This window comes from Asparagus officinalis, chromosome 8 (genome assembly GCF_001876935.1).
Source record: "Asparagus officinalis chromosome 8, Aspof.V1, whole genome shotgun sequence".
In the NCBI taxonomy this organism is placed as follows: domain Eukaryota; kingdom Viridiplantae; phylum Streptophyta; class Magnoliopsida; order Asparagales; family Asparagaceae; genus Asparagus; species Asparagus officinalis.
Window position 1 is genome coordinate 118,503,466 of NC_033801.1, and position 13,578 is coordinate 118,517,043.

The window sequence follows — 13,578 nt, forward strand, 5'->3', positions numbered from 1 at the left end:
GATCCGTATCTAAATAAAAAGGAACAAGATCCGTATCTGAAACCGTATCCGCCCGGTTTTAAAAATGGCTTGTCATATTTGTAGGAGTGCATTCAGTCCGGAAACGGCTCAGATATGATGCCTATCATATCCATATCCGCTTACCCATCTCGGATAATATCCGTTTACCCATCTCGGATACGGATATAGATATGGATATACCTCGGTAAGAAAAATTTATAACCATATCCGCTAAAATCGGATATAGTTACGGATATACATGCGGATATATAAACGGATATGCATGCGGATACAAAACAGATATGAGAAAACTAGATAGTATTGAGAAAAACATAGTTCATGTGATACAAAAGAGTTTGTTAATATGTCCATTATAACTGAAAAGTTAAGACTAGATATCTTGATCATCAAAATTAACCACAAATCCATAATCTAAGAATCAAAACTATCGTAAGAGTATGACTAATATGTATTCGAATATTTCGGATACGGATACAGATATTTCACTATAAAACCATATCCGTAACCATATCCTATCGTTTATAGATTTGAGTAACCATATTCGTATCCTAACAGATACAGTTACAGATATTTCTACAGATACAGATACAGTTTAGCACCCCTACATATCCGTATCCGTTCAGATACAGATGTGGATCGGTTCGGATAAAACCAAACCGTTTCGCACCCTTATCCATTACCCTCCATCCAAACATAGTGTTACATAGTTTTTTGAGGAGCGCATCCTAAAAATCTAAACGGTCTGGTGTGCCAAAATCGCAAAGAATTGTTGAACTAGTATTAAAACTGCAAATACGCAATATTACAAGGAGGATTTGTAAAAACATACGGCAAATCCCGCGTTGGGCGGCTGCTTACGTGGCAACGCGTTCTCCCCGGTCAAAAGCTGACGTGGGCACCGCGTTCGAACCGCGTCAATCATCAAATTACCAACCCACCCAAAGAGAACAACAAAAGAATGGCCAAATCATTTCTAAAAGCGAGAAGCATCAAGCAGAAACCCCGACATCTTAAAGTTACCGCGAATAATACGATCACCGGCTACTCCTTTCTCACGAGATGTTATGCTCACCAACTTTTAACGTCACCTTCGATTATATGTTGATACACGTGGCAACAAACGTAGATGTCACTGGGTGGAGAGACTTGAGTGCAATTTCGTTGGGTGTGTCGACAGTTTTTAGTGTATTCTACACTTTGTACCTTTATTCCTCCAACGGTAAATTACGCCCCTACCCTTGTTCCTTTGAGAAGTGGAGAAACGTGCATGCCATTTTCTACTTGGAAATAGCTATAAATTAAAAAATTGTATCATTATTCATCTCTTGGTAGAAGATTGTAGGCTCAATTACTGTCATCTATTTGCACAATAAATTTTCTTTCCTTTCATGTAAACTTCTTTTGTCAAACTAAAATATTTTCTTTGGGTCATCTAAGCAATGTATTCATTTCCCAAAAATCTAGATCATCTCCATTACCAAAAATTAGTAGACGTATCATTGCTTTTAATCACAACCATTGATTTGTCTAGTGGGTGATTATGTTTTATTTTGAATCTATCTTTCCCGATAGTGGAGAGGGTTTGAAATATATGTCTTTATTTTGTTCTTCTATAAGATAACATGAATATTTTTTCTACTAACTATTTAAAAATAGCATCTAAAATTATAAATAGCTTACCATAATAGATATTTGGCTTATTGAACTTACATTCTTTAATAGGAAATTATCAAATCATAATTTCTTTAATGAAAGGTTCATTTTTTATTACGTGAATGGTACATCTTTTACCAATCATATGCAACCATCTAAAAATTTTTGCACTTAGATCAATATTCATTGTTTTAACTTTCAAGTAGTATAAGAATTATCTTGTTTAATAGGAAATAAAGTTCTTCATAGGTACTATTTTTCCATATTTTATATTATGATATATATCTTTTTCGCCCATATTTTTTTAATCATGTATGATATATTTCTTTTTTTCCCGGCCATAATACATGCTCTTCTATTTTTCCACGTTCTATAGATAAGGGTACGTTTAGCAACCTTATAATATAATCTATTTTGATTATAATCCACCAATATATTATAATGTACACGAATTATAATCCATAATGTTTAGTAAACTTAATGGATTATAACCAACATTCAATAGTAGAATATTTAGCTAACGAGTGAACAATATAATTCTCTAATGTTGTCAAAATGACCAAAAAGAATAAGACTTCTAATTCAATAAGAAGTATACGACTTGAAGTTTTGTGAAATGATGAAGGGTGTACATGTCTTGTACTTTATCAAACCTTATGGTTCTTAAGTCAAAATAAGCTATTTGCCAAGCATACCTTAGCCACTTTATCCACTTGCGAAACATGCTGTAAACTCAATGGAATGATCTTGTGTTTTCTCAAATCTTTATTACAAATAACAGAAGGATAAAAAAGATGCGAAGGAGGTTAAATTTGTCTTTTCGGCTCCACTTACTTTCTTTCAAGGGGTAGTTCCGTCAATAAACCAACCCTCGTTTGAGATGCCCAGCTTACTCCGCCGCGTATAAATCGCCTCGTAAGAGAGAGAGAGAGAGAGAGAAGTAGAGAACAAAGAAACGGTCGTTTGCTCTTTCTCTCTCCTCCGTTGAATTCGATCCTAACCTCTCTTTCTCTCTCTAGAATTCTCGAGATCTCTCAATGGCCGATCAGCTCACCGACGACCAGATCTCCGAGTTCAAGGAGGCCTTCAGCCTCTTTGACAAGGACGGAGATGGTAAGATCCCGCGATCTGATCTCTTTATTTTGATGGACTCGTTAGATTTAGCGTTGATCTAGGGTTTCTACGTGTTTTTTGACTTTGTGGATCGTCGTATCTGACTAGGTTCTAGGGTTTCGATATTGCTTGAATGATTAGATCTTACTTACGTAGTTGGATTTGGAGTTTAATTGGGAGTTCTTCTGAAAAGTACAATTTTTCAGCGATTAATCATTTGTTATATTAACTGGACAATAATTTAACGAGGAGGAAGTTTAGATTTAAGATAGGCCTTGAATCTACTGATTTGTTGTAGAAAGTTGTGATTTTGTGCCTTAATCTTGCCATGTAGTACTGGAAAATTAAGTGGAGTTTGCGGGTGAAATTCGTCAGCATTTAGACTTACTATCTGTTTTAAGTTATCATTGCATCCTATGAACGTGTCATTTAATTTTAGAAAGTTGTGAAGTTGTCATTTTCACACTTCTCATTTCAGCTGGACCGATAACTTCATGTTGATAACATTTTTTATGGAGTGTGTGGACATAAAATAAGGATATGTATAATCAGAATCACGACGCATATGCTCTTTTCTATCGAGCAAGTATACTGCCATGCTATGAGGAGTGGAGACGTGACCATCTCATTCTTCTTGTTCTTTTTGGACGGCATCGGACAACTGTTTGTGTTGTCGTATGAGAATTTGCATGCTCTGCTCGGAACCAAATTAGATGGAGGGATCTGTGTTGGCGTCTATGGTTAAATCTGGAATAATATAGATATATAACAGCAAAAATTGAACAGAAAACTGAAGTGCAGTAATTTAAAATTTTCCAACTCAACTGTTGTGCGTTTGTAAAACGATGTGCTTAAAACATTATTTGGCCCACTCCGGTTTAAGGATCCCAATGCCATATTGCTTTTAGGAACAACAGTCCAGTACTCTGGTGTGCACCGACCCAGTACTGTCAACATATCCTCGATCTATCAGGCAAAGATCTTCTTGATCTATAAGACCTTATTGGTCTAGGCATTGATCCTACGAGCACTAGCTATTCTATAACATATATATCTGTATATATTGATTGTTGTTTTTGGAATAAATTTTTCTTAAGGATTTGAGGTCTATTTATAGCGTTTGGGAAAATACTATACACTAATAAAATAATATTATTTACTATGTATGTGGGATTCACGTCTAAATTTTTCTTCAGTGGTGCTCACCACTTTATTTAATTTTAAGGTTCAGCAATCCACGTTTTGTTTTTTCTTTGCCTAATCATGTGGGGTCGGCTAGCTTTTAATTTTAAAAAATTATCTAACAATCTACCATAAGTTTTTTTTTTTAAATAATATCGTGTAACGATGCCGTTGTTTCAATCGTTATGCATAAGATAGATGTCGTAAGGACTTGAATTCCCTTTAGACCAACTGAATAAAAGATAGATGCATGGTATCGTAGAGACTTGAAGCAGCACATGTCTAAAAATCCAGCGATCACACAAGATCAAACTTATTTGTGGTAGTTTTTACTTTAAACCACACTTTCCTTTGCCTTTGCACATTTATGACCCTATGCATGTCCTGGTTTCTGCTAGGACTCTAGGTATCTTTCCACAATACATCATAGGAGACAACTAAATCTTCACCCATGTATAGGTGAGTTCTTTAAGCATGTTTCCTATCAAACATCCCACATCCAAATTGTTTTGAACTCATTAAGGCTTAAGAGTCATCCTCTCTCATGATAGGATTTTAGATAAGTCCTTTAGGTATGTTTCCTATCTAACACCCCACATCCGGAATGCTTTGGACTCATTAAGGCTTAATAGTCATCCTCTTTACATGATAGGATCCTAGGTGAAAATATCAAAGTTTTGCTCGGGTAGTTCAGCCAGGTAAAGATAGTACTAGAGGAAAATCAAAGATCAATTAAGTATCTCGTTCCTTACGGAGCGCATTACGCAACCTCCAAACCTTGCCTTAGACACCGACTAATCTAAGAAAACTTGAACCCCCTTAGGATTTTACTTCTAAATCTTACTTGACTTTTGAACCATTTATCTTGTCATTAGTAGCATAAGCTTTGAACTAATAACTAGATGTAAATGATAAGAATTTATAAGACTCACCAAACTTTATAAATTTTACTTGACTTTTGAACCAAATATCTTATCATTAGTAACATAAGCTTCGAACTAAAAACTTAATATAAATGATAAGTATTTGTAAGACTTACAAAACTTTGAGACCTATTTCAGCAGACGTCCTTTCGGTTATGTCATTTTTTAGACCTTTAGTCAAATGATCAGTGACATTCTTTGAAGATCGGACGTCAAACACAGAGATGACTCCTTGACAAATGAGCTCTCTCAAATAGCCATGCTTCGGACGAATGGTTCGCTTCTTTCCATTGAACATCGAGTTTGCTATCACAGCATTCGCTGCCTGATTATCACAATATAGTAATTATGTCTTGCAATTCTGTTAATGGAAGGTCTTAAAGAAAACAACTGAGCCACTCAACTTAATCTCCTACAGCACAGAGCGCGAAGAATTCAGATTTTATTGATGACTGTGCAATCATGGTCTGCTTCTTAGACTTCCATGAGACGACGGCTCCACCCATTGTGAAGACAAAATCTCCAGTAGACCTGTACTCATCTGGTTCTGAGCACCAGCTCGCATCTGAATAGCCTTCAATTATACCTGGATATCAAGTGTAGAATAGGCTCAGACCTGTAGTTTCTTTCAAGTATCTCATCAATCTCTGGACAGCATCCCAATAAAACTTTTTAGGATTACTTGTGAACCTACTAAGCATTCCTACAGCGAATGCTATATCTGGCCTTATGCAACTCATCGCGTACATAAGACTCTCAATGATCTTTGAGTACCTTAGCTGCTCTATTGGTCTTTCAGTGTTCGGTCGAAGTTTTTTGTTGTAATCATACGACACTGATAGTTCTGACAGATCATAGTAGCCATACTTTCTTAGCATGCTCTCGACATAATGAGATTAGGACAATCCAATACCTTCTTCAGAGTATATGATTTTGATTCTGAGAATCACGTCCGTAGTTCCAAGGTCCTTCATGTTGAACTGTGTCGAGAAAAATTTTTTGGTAGATGTTACTATCTTCAAATCACTCCCGATGATGAGCATATCATCCACATAGAGGAAGATGATCACCAACTTTTCTTCAACGACCTTGATGTATAGGCACTTGTCAGATTCATTAACTTGATACCCATTATTGCGAACAATAATTCCATCAAACTTCTCATGTCAGAGTTTTGGTGTCTGTTTAGTCCATATAAAGACTTAAACAAGTTTACAAACCTTATCTTATCATCTGGAGCATCAAGTCTTTTTGATTTCTCCATGTAGATCTTTTCTGTGAGATCTCCATTGAGAAAGACAGTCTTTATATCCATCTGATGTATGACGAATTTTTTAATCGTCGCCTATACGATAAGCACTTTGATTGTAGTGATCCTGCAAACTAGTGTATAGATATCAAAGAAATCTATACATTCTTTCTGAGAGAATCCTTTTTGTTACCAGTCTTGTTTTGTACTTTTTAATAGTACCATCAAGACAAAGCTTCTTCTTGAAGATCCAATTGTAACTAATAGGCCTTGCATCTTCAGGTACATCCATCAGCTCCCAAGTATGATTTTGGATCAATAAATCCATCTCATCATCTATAGTTTCTTTCCACAGAAGAACGTTTTTTGACTGCATTGCTTCTTGAAAAGTCTGTGGATCTCTTTTCACATTATATGTGATGAAGTCATCTCCAAAATCTTTATGTCTCCTGATACGCTTGGAAGATGGTTCGATAACTCTGTCATCATTGACACTTTTAGTTTCTCACGAAACTGCCTCCTCTTGTGTATCTGACATACTAGCATGCTCTGCTATATCTTTGAGCAATAAGCATTTATCATTGATAAACTTATTCTTAAAGAATTTTGCATCCCGAGCTTCAATGATGAAGTTGGTTCCAAGGTTCAGGAACCTGCACGCATTGCTATATCCAGCAAAGTCAAGAAACACACATTTGTTTGTCTTTGGTCCGAGCTTAAGCCTTTTGATATCTGGAATTCAAACGTATGCGAGACACCCCCATACTTTGAGACTATCCAAAGAATCTGGATATTCCAATCATAATTGATGAGGAGTATTATCAGTTTTGGAGTAGAGTGCTCTGTTCAAAATCCAGTTTGTCATCAACAAAGCCTCTTCCCAATAACAGGTAGGAAGACCAGATGTGATTAGCATCGAACTCACCATCTTGATCAATGTGTGATTCTTTCTTTCTGCAATCCCATTAGATTGCGGAAAATACGGAGCGATAGTTTCAGCAATGATTCCATGCTCTTTGAAGTATGCTTCCGATTCCTTAGAACGATACTCTCCTCTGTCGCTCCTAAGTTTTTTCAACTGCAGTCCAAGCTGTTTCTCCACTCGAGTCCGAAACTCGACAAACTTGCTAAAAGCTTCATCTTTAGATTTTAACAGGTAAACGTAGCAGAAGCGAGAATGATCGTCAATAAATGTGATGAAGTACTTTTTACCGTCACGAGTGACGAAGCTCTTGAAGTTATAAGTATCTGAATGAATCAGATCCTAACAGGTTGGTGCTCCTCGTGACATTTGAAAATGGCTTCCTCGTCAGCTTTGCTTGCGCGCAAACTTCACACTTCTCAAGTTTGTTACCCCCATATTTTGGAAGTAATCCTAACTTCTTCATGCTAGACAGTTTTCTATAATTTACATGTTCTAGCCTATTATGCCATAATGTAGTGGAGTAAGCAGAAGATGATACTTTATTTATAACTAAGTTGGGTGCAATAGTACTGATCTTATATATGCCATCAGTACAATATACATTGTCAAAATACATTTTCTTAAAGGATAATATAACCTTACCTCCTTGGAAATCTAGCCTCATACCTGCATCACATAGCATGCTTCTAGAGACTAAGTTTTTGACAATTGAGGGAACATATTTCACATCCTTCAATATGAGAGTTTTTTTTGAAGAGAGGGTCAGCACCACAGTCTTAGTTCTAAGAACAGGAACCATTGAACGATCAGCCATTGATACGTTCTCTTTAGCAGCAACATAAGAAGAGAATAGATCTCTGTTGGAGCAGACATGACAAGTAGCACCTGTATCTAACCACCAACCAGAGATGTTATTAGGAGTTGTTACCTGGAAGAGCATAGCCACACAATCATCAATTTGATTGACATTGTGTGTAGTAGTTTTTTTGTGCTTTGCAGTCCTTGACAAAATGTCCTTGCTTCCCACAGTTAAAGTATTACCGTTCTTCTTGAATTCCTTCTTCTGAACGTTCAGGTTCTTTGGATTCTGATTTTTCTTTCTGTTAAAAAAGACTTCCTCTTCTTAAAAGATGAATTATTACCCTTTTCAGAGTTAGCAACCACCATGTTAGCAGACGCCTTCTGCTTAGCAAGGAGGAGCTCAGTTTTCGTGCGAGCCCGAGTCTCGTCCTCGATCCGAATGAATCTTTTCAAATCAAACAAAGTCACATGTCTTTTCCTTCTTCGAATATCAGTAAAGAATGACATCCAATATGGAGGAAGTTTGTTGACAATTGTACCAGAGATGAAGGTTTGGTAAAGACTGATTTTTTCATCCTTCAGCTTCATAACAAGCTTTTCAAGCTCTTTTACTTAAGGCAAAACCTCAGTGTTCAAACTTCAAGTCCAGAAACTTGTCAATGAGGTGGGATTTGGACAGCTTCTCCTCATTCTTGTACTGGTCCTCCAGTTCCAGATTTTCTTTGCAGAAGCCTTATTGGTATAAGCATCTGCCAAATGATCGAGCAGACAGTTAAGAAGATTCTGAATCTGAAGGCTCTTGGGCCTAGAGATGATCACTTGTTAGATAATTTTTTAAAAAAATTAAAAGCTAGAGGGCCCCACATGATTAGGCAAAGAAGAAACAAAACGTGGGCTGCTGAACTTTGAAATTAAATAAAGTGGTGTGTCCTATCGAAGAAAAATTTGAACGTGGGTCCTACATTCATAGTAAATAATACTATTTTATTAGTGCATAGTATTTTCCCAACCTCTATAAATAAAACTCCAAATTCTTAAGGAAAATTTATTCCAAAAACAACAATCAATATATACAGATATATATGTTGTAGAATAGCTAGTGCTCGTAGGAACAATGTCTAGACCAAGAAGATCTTATAGATCGAGGAGATCTTTGCCTGATAGATCGAGGAGATCTTTGTCTTATAGATCGAGGAGATCTTTGCCTTATAGATCGAGGAGATCTTGATAGTACTGGGTCGGTGCACATCAGAGTACTGGACTGCTGCTCCTGGAAGCAATTTGGCCTTGAGATTCTTGCACGGGAGTAGGCCAAATAATGCTTTAAGCACAGCGTTTTACAAACGCACAGCAACTGAGTTGGAAAATTTTAAATTACTGCACTTCAGCTTTCTGTTCAGTTTTTGTTGTTATATATTTGTATTATTCCAGATTTAACCACAGACGCTAACAATCTGGAGATTAATCTGTTGGATGTCTTTTTTGTTGTGCATTTTCTTTTTTGTGATGCCCCCTTTCCGAACATGTCACCAAGGATGGGAATAGGAATAGGACTAAAATCTATTATGCATGGCAGATTATGTCCTCATACTTTAACATACAAGTTTACTACTTAGCCAAATGCCATAAACAGTGCTTCAAATAAGATAATTCCTTATGGACCTATGGCTCAACTATGGTCGTCAATAAGATTAACTTTTAATGAAAGGGTTTTGCATATTCCAATTGTATATGGAAAATATTACTAACAGTATAGTATATATGAACAACAATGTTAAATTGTATTTGAAGTTGGAGCTTTGGAATCCTTATGTTAACTTTGGGACATAACTGTCATTAAAATAAGAGTGGTATGAAACTAAGTTGGACACTGTCCTACTTGTGTATGTCAGTTTCTCTTATTAAACATCAGCGTCTCCAACATGACACTTACAAATTTATAGACCTTGTAGAGACCTTTATCCACTTTTAATTATGTGTACTCGCGTTGACAAATGCCATTTGTTCTACAGAACATGTTAATGAAATTACTTGAATAACAATCAAATCACATTTATATGTATCAAATATGACTATACTCACAAGAAAACACATATATACAAAATCCCTAATGTCTAGATGTTTAAAAAAAATTGCAGCTCCATTTTGGCACCAAAGTGCAATACTCGTGTGTAGCTTAGATTGATGGTGAACTTACTGGTTTTGGTAACTTTACATTTCATTTAATATGGTTCTCTTAGAAACTAGTGCACTTTCTACATATTAATTTGGATTTATGTTATATACGCACCCTTCACATGAAATCATTAGAAGCTGGTGTACATTCATGTTTCGATGAGTACCACGATAATCTTCCATGTGAAGGATTCACTTCTTAATGAACTACGTGCTATTTGAGCAAGAGATTATATATCAGGACACATTATTGTGCTCTTAGAAAAGTAGCCTGCTGACAACATCTCCTGGCATGTTCTTTTTCCCTTTGTTCTTTTGGGTTTTACTACTGGTTCTCACACCAAAATTCTTGGGGTTGTATCACAGACATTTAGTTTACTAAATGCATAGAATGTACTGAACAAACCTGTGGAGCTTTCAAAAGTCGTGTCCTGAGTCTCCTAACCGTTGACCTGTTGGCAGACCTGGCAACTTTCTTTTGAATAGTATTACGACTCATAACTAATTATGACAGATTTCTTGCTCCAAATTCCCTTTCCTCCCAAACAAAATAAAGGAACGAAACAAAATTAGTAGGTCTAATTGGATTAGTAGATAAAGAACTAGTTGAGTAGGAACCTTCAGGTTTTTATATCAGTATAAAGAGGCTAGACTATGATCTTTGCTATGGATATATAAACTTCTCATAGAATGAATCCCAAATCCTACATTTCATCTCAAGTCTTGGGATTCACCATATCGTAATGGTTTCTTGAGTTTTACCTTTTTCGGGTTGTTTCAATTTTTTCCCTGAGTTTTGTTTTGATTATTTCCGTGTAAGCCAATGGTGTACTGTTGAAAAAACTGTTGAAATGCAACTGACATTAATCTGTAATTGAAGAGTCTCCAGATTCAAATTAAGTATTTTTATAAGGAATTTCAGTACAAAATGTTCAACATAGTAAACAAGGAAATCAGATGCTAAGACTTTATTTATCAGTTACAAAATCTTTCCAGAAATGATTTTTTAATAAATGTGTTTTATTTTCTCTATATTTTCTTTTGATAATTTACTCTTTGCATGCAATATGAGTGTGTAGAATCTCTGATGTTGTGTATCTTTAATGAACAGGTGTAAGGATACACCAGGCTTTTAGAATCTTTGTTGTTTAGGTAAAAAGATGATGTGGGAGTTGAAATGGCCTAAGAACCCATGTTTGAGTCGAAAATGTCGTATGTCATGTTTGAATTGAGCGATGACTTCAGCGAAATGATACTGAGTAGAAAATAGATTTGAATAACATCTCCTTCTAAGTTGCATGGAAACGGGCACGGGTACTGGTATGGGTGCGGGTACGGAACACAACAAAATTGTAAAATGTAGGGTACGGGGACACGACTACATATATATATTGAATTAGTACTGTACATAAGATACTTTTTTTTCCCTTCACGTGTCATTAGAATTAAAATTCCGATCACATTTTTTAGTTTCTTTTATCATATTGATTATCGTGAATTGTAAACTACTCATTTTTTTACTAGACATCTAAACGACCCATTAACTATATAGTTTTAAAATTGGGTATGGACTAAAACGAATCCGATCCGTATCTCATTAGTTTCAAAAGACGGATGTGAAGTGTAAGCTCTACATCCAGGAAGTCTTTGACAAGTGTTTTAAATTAACACATATATCGTATAATTGAGTACATGTTGTAATAAATGCATGCATATATTCAAGAAGTGTCCATGAAGTTTGGGTACGGGAAAGTGTCAGGTACGTGTCCGGTACGGGTACTACTTCATTATAGAAGTACCCGGGTAACATAGAGATTCTCCTTTAATGAAGTAGATGGCTCGAGAGTGCGTACGGATTTCATATATAGCTGAACCAAAGATTTGAAAATGAAGAATTTGATGATTTTGTAGTTTGGGTGGACAATGCTTCGACCAAGAAATTTCTGTTGTGCCATTTTTTTTGGAACCCTGAACCTTATAGGTTATACTCATGTGTGCTGGCTTTGTGATGCTTGATTTAAGAATAGTTAGCATGTTAAATTTGTTTTTGCTTTTCTTAAATCTACAAGAGTGGCCTAGATATTAATAAAATAACACAGCACTCTATAACTTGTTCAAAACCTGCATATAAACCAATTTTCTCACATTCTAGGGGAATATGCACTTTCATACATCTACCTGCAATTAATTGTACTCTTGTATTATAACCCATACAGGTTGTATCACAACCAAAGAACTTGGAACAGTGATGAGATCTCTCGGTCAGAACCCCACTGAGGCCGAGCTCCAGGACATGATCAACGAGGTGGACGCTGATGGCAACGGAACCATTGACTTCCCAGAGTTCCTCAACCTCATGGCTCGCAAGATGAAGGATACAGACTCCGAGGAGGAGCTCAAGGAAGCATTCCGTGTCTTCGACAAGGACCAGAACGGCTTCATATCAGCTGCTGAACTCCGTCATGTCATGACCAACCTGGGTGAGAAGCTAACTGATGAGGAGGTCGATGAGATGATTCGTGAAGCTGATGTTGATGGAGATGGCCAGATTAACTACGAGGAGTTTGTCAAAGTCATGATGGCCAAGTGAGGAATTTTATATCGATCCCTCTCTTATAAATCTGGTCCTTATTTTATTAGAAGCCAGAAAAAAGAAATTCAAGGGCAGTTAAGTAGTAGTACTAGTAATATTATGATTTTAAGTTCATGCTGTTGCTCCGTTTGTAGGTAGTTTAAATTTGATAGGTAAGGAGAACACAAACGGATGATGGTGATGATATTGTGTGTTTGTGGCTTGGTGGTTGTGGTACTTTTTTCTATGTTTTTTGTGAATTTATGCTTTTAATGCTGATCTTGTTTTCTCATAGTTTGGGAAATTGGAATTGGTTTTCGTTTTTTTTTTTTTTTTTTTTTTGTTTAAACTCTTGAACAGTGGGCTAATATATTTTTGGCGATTTAGTTTTTACCTCGGTTTCCACTTGGTCGGTTGATCTGTATAAGGTTTGATTTGTTTGCTAACCTGGATAGACGTCAGCATAATATTCTATTGTACATATTTTATGATTGCAATTGCATTTGCATTCTCTTATTGGTATCTCGCTACAAAATGAGATCCTCTAGCATTTCAACATGCACGCTTCGCAGGTTCACATGTCGATGGCATTGCCATTATGAGCATTAATTACGGCATTATGAAAACAATAGGAGAGTGAGATGGAAGGAGGAAAAGGCCTGAGCGGATATTTTGGCGTAGATCTGTTTGGGGGCACCCCCTCGGAACTAGTTGAGAACTAAGAACTGATTTTGTTTTGGCTCATCACTTGTTGAGAACTAAGTGGGTCGAGGGCATAAACTGGTTTAGGGAAGAGTCGACGAACCGATACGAGTCTCACCATGTTAGGGATAGAGATGTTTTTGTCGACTTGATTATAGGTATTAAGTACGATTCGAGAGGCACATCCACTGGTCGTGGTCGAGTCTTTAAATGAACAACTTGTTCGTTTTGTGCAATGGTGAACTGACGAATACGTGCAAAA

The 13,578-nt window shown here is 36.4% G+C and overlaps 1 protein-coding gene across 1 annotated transcript; it reads left to right on the plus strand.

Moving 5' to 3' along the window:
- Positions 2,595-12,908, plus strand: LOC109822109 (calmodulin-7). Its single transcript, XM_020388275.1, has 2 exons — positions 2,595-2,787; positions 12,259-12,908. The coding sequence occupies exons 1-2, from the start codon at positions 2,712-2,714 to the stop codon at positions 12,630-12,632; spliced, it is 450 nt and encodes a 149-aa protein (XP_020243864.1). The 5' UTR covers positions 2,595-2,711; the 3' UTR covers positions 12,633-12,908.

Bases quoted from the DNA above. Each gene is read 5' to 3' on its own strand.
- LOC109822109 (XM_020388275.1), top strand. From the start codon at position 2,712: ATGGCCGATCAGCTCACCGACGACCAGATCTCCGAGTTCAAGGAGGCC. The intron at 2,788-12,258 runs GTAAGATCCCGC...TAACCCATACAG, and splicing joins CTTTGACAAGGACGGAGATG to GTTGTATCACAACCAAAGAA.